This window comes from Bemisia tabaci, chromosome 9 (assembly GCF_918797505.1).
Source record: "Bemisia tabaci chromosome 9, PGI_BMITA_v3".
NCBI lineage: Eukaryota > Metazoa > Arthropoda > Insecta > Hemiptera > Aleyrodidae > Bemisia > Bemisia tabaci.
In genome coordinates, this window is record NC_092801.1 from 11,055,980 (window position 1) to 11,062,639 (window position 6,660).

At 43.0% G+C, this 6,660-nt stretch overlaps 1 protein-coding gene across 1 annotated transcript in view; it reads left to right on the forward strand.

The window, feature by feature from the left end:
* UBL3 (ubiquitin like 3) overlaps positions 1-6,660 on the forward strand; it is a 200,464-nt gene that overhangs the window by 173,100 nt on the left and 20,704 nt on the right. Inside the window, exon 3 of the mRNA XM_072304020.1 lies at positions 1,736-1,900. Coding sequence (XP_072160121.1) covers positions 1,736-1,900 — 165 coding nt within the window. The remainder of the gene's footprint in view (positions 1-1,735; positions 1,901-6,660) is intronic.

A 6,660-nucleotide genomic window follows, 5' to 3' on the forward strand; every position in this document is an offset into this window, starting at 1 on the left:
TCCGTAGATCCTGTTCGGTTGGACGTTGTGCCGTAATTGTACGCGGTAAAATCGATTTATCTCGATGCTTAGATGTTGTCTGATTGCAAACTCAACCAAAACATCGAGATTTGAGTCGTCTCGCGATATGTCGAGACTTCTGCCCTGAGGTTTGCTATAGTCGGACTTACACGAGCAAGTGATTGTGATTTTGTTAGATCACTGATTTCCGCCTAAATTTGGTAGTGAATCAAATAAAGTTGTTCTTGCTCAAGTTCTTTAGCCTATTTCATACCAAAACACAGAATTAAATTTGGGTGGCAATCAGTGATCACAGAAAACCGCAAGCACACGCTCGTGAAAGTCAACAAGCAAAACTCAGTGCAGAAATCTCGACATATCGCGAGACTACTCAATTACTTTCGTTTTCTCTGCAATCAGACAACTCCTGAACAGTGTTTCGAAGTCGTTTTTTGTTGTCACGCTAATGCAAGCCTTGTGGTTTTAGAAAATAGTGTTTGAAGAGTTCTTCCAAGAGGAAAAATCCATGCTAAAATTAATAGGGGGTAAATATTTTTTATTTGTGTTAAACCTTCATAACTTTGCGATTTTTAAGCTAATGTAGTGTAGTGGCGTGGCGTGAACTGCGATATATCGATTGTTATGCCATTTAAACCTATGAAAAAAGATCGATTATCAGGGTGTTCGCAGCGAACACCTTAGTAATCGATTCTTTACCATAGCTTCAAATGGCGAGATATCGATAATCGATTATTCACGCCACGCCACTGATGTAGTGAACTTGTCGTCATTTAAAAGGAAATGAAATGTCCTTTCATTTCCTTTTCATTCTCCTCAATTTGATCTAAATTATCTGAAAATTTCAAGGGGAATATCCATAACTTTCCTCAAAAATAAACATTTTATCGAGGGAAATTTGGCAACTCTCGAATGTTTAAACGGCGTTCTTCCTTAGCACAACAGTACGCAGGGTGTCTAGCATCAGGATTTTCCCGATGCTATCAGGATTTGAGGTCTGTCAGGATTTAATCCCGATTTCATTAGGATTTGAAGAAAAATCGGTCGTCAAATCAGGATTTGAGAAAAGTCGGCCGTCCGCTTTTTTTCCGTTAACTATCCGTCATTCGTCCATTAATTTTTCTCCTTAAAGTCAGGATTTGGACAAAATATGAAATCAGAATTTAGCGGTCGAAAATCAGGAAAATCAGGATATCCCAAAATGAAAAAAACTGGACACCCTGGCTACGCTGCCGTGCTAAATGAAAAACGCCGTACGAATATTCGAGTGTTGCCAAGTTTCCTTCGGTAAAATGTTTGTTTTTGAAATTGAAATTGAAATTGTTCGTCCTTGAAATTTTCAGGGACTTTAGATGAAATTGCGCACACAATTATCTGAAAATCGAAAGGAAAATATTCATTACTTCACCAGGAAATTCGTGTTTTATCAGAGGAAATGGTCATACGCCTGATGGTTTTTTTTTTTTTTTTTGTGATGAGGGAAACCTAACTCGAGGCCTGATGGCTCATACGGCGTTTTTCCTGAGCACGGCAGTACGGGAAAGCGGGGAAATCCTCGAACGACCGGCAACCGCGAGCGTGACGAATGACGATTTTCCCGGCAAGCTCGGGGTTTTCCGTTTTTCTTTTTCGATGTTTTTTTTTTTTTTTTTTTTTTTTTTTTTTTTTTTTTTTTACTGTCACTGTTTCTGACGCTTTGTGCGGTTGTGTGTTGCAGACTGGTCGGACGAGGCGGTGGCGCGGGCGGAAATCCTGCGGCTCATCTTCCAAGGGCGCTTCCTCCACAGCAACGTGACCCTGGGCGCCCTCGGGCTCCCCCTCAGCAAAACCACAGTCATGCACCTCGTCCCCCGGGAAACCCTCCCGGAGCCCAACTCACACGGTAAGTACACCCCCCCCCCCCCCTCTTATTCAATTTCTCAGGAGTCATCATAGGCAAATCAGCGTCGACAACCAAAAGTAACTTTTCCACTCATGCCGCAATCACACGCTGAATTTAGCAGCTGAATGTGGAAATCAACAGTCATCGCCCAACGGCTGAAATGTAGCAAATTCGAGTTATCTTCATCCAGATGTGTATCAAATCTACTCGAATAGTTCAGACAAATTCAACGTTAGTCCGATGGTTGCTGGGAATTGTTGCCGAATTTTGCGCGTGATGACTTCCACAATCAAGCCACATTCAGCTCCCAAATTCAGCGCGTGATTGCGGCATCAAGGAAAGACAGCAGTACGGAATCTCCAAAATATGGTGTCTACAGGGTTGCTACAGTCAGGGAAAACCGGGAAACGTCAGGGAAAACGACGAAAATGTCAGGGAAAATTTGTTAAATCACCTTCATTTGCTGTCTCAAATGGATTTAAGATTTTAAACAAGGAATTTTGTCTGAAAACTATTTTCAATCAACCATCCGTCACATCTTCAATTGTCAGGGTTCTTCGCCAAAATGTGTCAGGGAAATCAGGGAAATGTCAGGGAATTTCATTTTCTAAATTCTAAAAAAATAAAAGAACAAAACAAAACAGCAACAGACGAAGAAACGAAAAAAATTATCAGAAAGTGAAAGGCAGCACAGATCCGAAGAACGCAAACGGTCGTGGAATCCGAGGGTCCGGTCGCGGCACGTGGTTGGCCGTTGCTCGGCCGACAAAAGAGCATAACTGCCTTTAGAGATGAGCTCGGGATAGCACTGAGTTATTCGAACGACAGGGTTCACCGCGAATTGCTGTTACGTCGTTTTGTCAGGAGGGCGGCGAAGTGCAGTGTCGCGTCACCGCGTCTCGGTTCAAGGTCCCCGTCTCCCCGTATCATGTTCCCTGATAATTGGATTTCGGGCCCCTCGCTCTCTCCCCCCCCCCCCCCCCGGGATCGAATCGAATCGGAGCGGGTAATTAAGTGCGTGCACTTTTCACTCGAGGGGGCGGGGTGGGTCACGGCACGGGAGTCGTCGCCCGAACCGAGGAGGAGGATGAGCGGTACTAAGGAAAAACGTCGTATGTGCATCTGGATGTTGCCAAATTTCTTCCCATGGAATATTGAAATAGGGTATCTGCCGTCGGCAGAGTGTCTTAGCTAGAGTACCTGTATAGGGAGAGTAGCGACAGATCGGTTCATGGAGGGCTTAGGGCCCAAAAGTGCAGCCACCCTTCTGAGCAACTTCTAACACACAAAATTTCAATGCCAGCCTACAGATTTCAATTCTAACCAAGATGGCTAAGAATGTACATAAATGAGCGTTCTTTCGCAAAAATAAGTAAATTTATGCAAAAAGTAAACCAAATACATGCTTTCTAAACGACGGTTCGTAACAATTGTATTTGTAAATCGCTCTGGACATTCGAAATGCATAGGTTGGCTGCCCTTTTGGGCCCTAACTTTATTCGCGGAGGCATCGGTGAAGGCCTGATGGACTTTCGGAGTTTCAGATCTGTCGCTACTCTCCCTATACAGGTACTCTAGCCTTAGCATCAGGAAAATCCGGAAAAAATGGAAAATATTAGGAATTTTGGCCGATCAGGTTAAAATCAGGAAAATCGGAAAAATCCGACGTTTTATCAGGAATTTTTCTCTCTTTGTCAGAAAATTTATTTTCCGCATGCATTTATGCAACAAATGTAGTTTTTACGAGAAAAATCAGGATAATATCAGGAATTTTAAAATTGAAAAAAATCAGGAATTTCTTATAAAATATTAGGAAAATATCAGGATTTTTCAAAATTAAAAAATACTTGAAACCCTGGTCGGTAAAAACAGCAGGGTGTCTAGCGTCAGGATGTTCCTGATTCTATCACGATTTGAGGTCAATCAAGATTTGGACCGCGTTTAACAGAAAGGAATCCACATCAGCTATTGCCAATTTTAATTGGGCAATTTAATTTTTTACGAGGAAACGTTTGTGCTTCCGTTTGAAAATTTTAAGGAATTTGCTTCGCACTATGGAGAAAATTAACTGAAATTTGCACTAAAATCCGCACAACTGTTTACATGTAAAAACATTAAGTTAGCCAAAATGGACCACTAGACAAGGTACGAATTCAAGCAATCTGATACATGTTTCTTAACCAGAATTTCACGTAGAACACGATTCGCGCAACGAAAATTACTGAAACCAGCTCCTGATGAAGATATTATTTCACATTGGTTACGCGGATTTTGAACTGCCCGTTCACAAGAAACTCAAAGCTCTACGTGAGTCAAATCGCGCACCACAACAGTTTCAGCTATAGCCTCTCAGTCGATCACTGTTCATAACCCACCATGTGTTGTTCAAATTATAAGCAATTTGCTATAGCTGAGCCCGCAAGCGTCAAAATTGAGGTTGCCAGATTTTTATATCGCAAAGACTGTCATGATAATGTTCAGCCCGCGATGTAATTCACGTAGAGCATTGAGTTTTAATGAGCGGGTGGTTTGAATTCACGCATCAGGAATCATTTAATATCATTGTAAGGAGTTAATTTCGGTAATTTTTGTTATGTGCATCGTGTTTTACGTGAAATTTTGGTTAAAAAATATGTATCAGAATGCTTAAATTCGTACCTTGTCTAGTGGTCCATAGCTGATGTGGCTTGGTTCATTTCTGTTTAACGCGGTCCATTTAATCCCGATTTCATCAGGATTTTAGGAAAAATCGGTCGTAAAATCAGGATTTGAAAAAAAATTTCCCGTCAATCATCCATTATCCGTCCGTCAATTTTTCGCCGCAAAAAATCAGGATTTGATCAGGTTTCGAAAAAATTATGAAATCAGAATTTAGCCGTTAAAAATCAGGATTTCCCAAAATAAAAAAATAAAAAAAACTAGACACACCGTATATCGACAGGTCTCTCCCAAAATTTCGCGTTTTATCGAAGGAAAGTTGGCAACATCGGAAGGCTCATACGTCGTTTCTCCTCAGCACGGCACCGCCGAGCGTGAGGGGGGTGCGGAAAGGTCGGCGTGGCAAGGTCAAGGTCGCGCCACCACCCTCTAATCATACCCCTCGGCTTCGCGGAAAGGTCGATCGACAGGTCGGTCGGTCGTAGGGTGGGATTTAACTGCCCCCCTGACTCTCGGGGGTGAGGGATGGAAATCTGGGGCAGTGGCGTCGTGGCGATTTAGTCGCCCTTTCGGCGTCAAGGAAGGGTTGGGGTGTTCGGTGTTCCACTCCCAGGAGTTGTCCTTAAATTACGTCCGTCACTTTTTTCTCAGATTTTTTGCCCTCGAAACTCCGTCCGGTGCCAACTCTGGAATCTCTCTCGAAATTGCTGAGCCCAACCCAAACGAAACACCCCCCCCCCCTCCCTCTTCCCGCTAAACATTAAAAGCTTTATATGAACCCGGAGGGTTGGTTTTGAGCTCTTGAAAACTAAGGAAGAACGCCGTACGAACATTCGAGCGTTGCCGAATTTCCGCGAGTTGAACATGTATTTTTGAAGAAACTTATGCATATTTTCCCCTAAAAGTTTCAGATGTTTTAGATTAAATTGCGAGCAAAATCGTCTGAAAAATTGGAGGATATATATTCACAATTTTCCCTGTGTAAATTCGTCTTCTAATGAAGGAAATATGGCAACGCCTGAATGCATGTACGGCGTCAGTGTAACTTTTTCGAAATCGAGTTCCCTACCAATCGCTAACAACACACTTTATAACAGTGAAATTCATCTTATTTTCATGAAATGAGACTAATGAGAAAGCCGTAAGTGCGCCAAAAATGACGTAGTTTCAGACTAAACAGCAGTGAGTGACATTATTCCTCCAGAGAGCCAATGAAATCAGTGCTTTCAAGTAAAGTGCCGCCCTCTTCTGCCGATTTCTAACCTGAAGATGTGTTTATGGGGTGTCCAAAACGCAACCACGAAAGCATACAGGAGATAGCACGCACGACAGACTGTCGTCGACAGTCTTGCCTAACATGAAAATGAAAGATACCCCTTTTATGCAATTGAAATAAAATCGGTTGCTTTTTAATCATCCAAACGATTTGTAGGAGTCTTTCGGGTGATAAGTGGCAATTTGACATGGAACGGAGGCTCCTTTCAATAAAATTTTCCGGTCAGAAGCTTCTGAGCCCGTCCTCGTATATGCCCTCTGTACTATACAGTCCCCGCCGCGCCATCTTAACATCTGATAAGCTGTATTCCGATAGTGACTTGACGCTTTCAGTTTACTCACACAATCAACCTCTAACTCCTCGCCATACCGCCAGATAGCGCTGCCCGTTTTTAGTGAGTTTTTAAACTCAAAATCGTTATCCCAAGATCGTTTTGCTCAATGATGCAAAATTTCCCAACTCAAACCGATGCATCTCAATCTGGTTCACTCTTTGCTTGATCTGAAACTTGTCTCCTAGCTCCGTTGGAGAGCGGGTTAGCACAGTCGGAGGCCATCCCAGTGAGCGTTGGGGTGTTGGAACTTTATTGGCTGACTTTATTGTGCCTCCAATCAGCGAGGGATCTTTTGTTTTGCCGTTATCACTTTGCTTCTTAGCTATCCTTCCTCAGTGATTCGGGATTTTGCCCGGTCCATGGAACCCCTTTAAGGAGGATCAGGCAGGCTTCTCCGAGTGCCCTCTCCGCAGCGTAAGTATGAAACATGTGATGTGCAAGCAACTTCGATCCCTCCCACATGAAAGTTAAGTAGCCCCTATCTTTGCGACG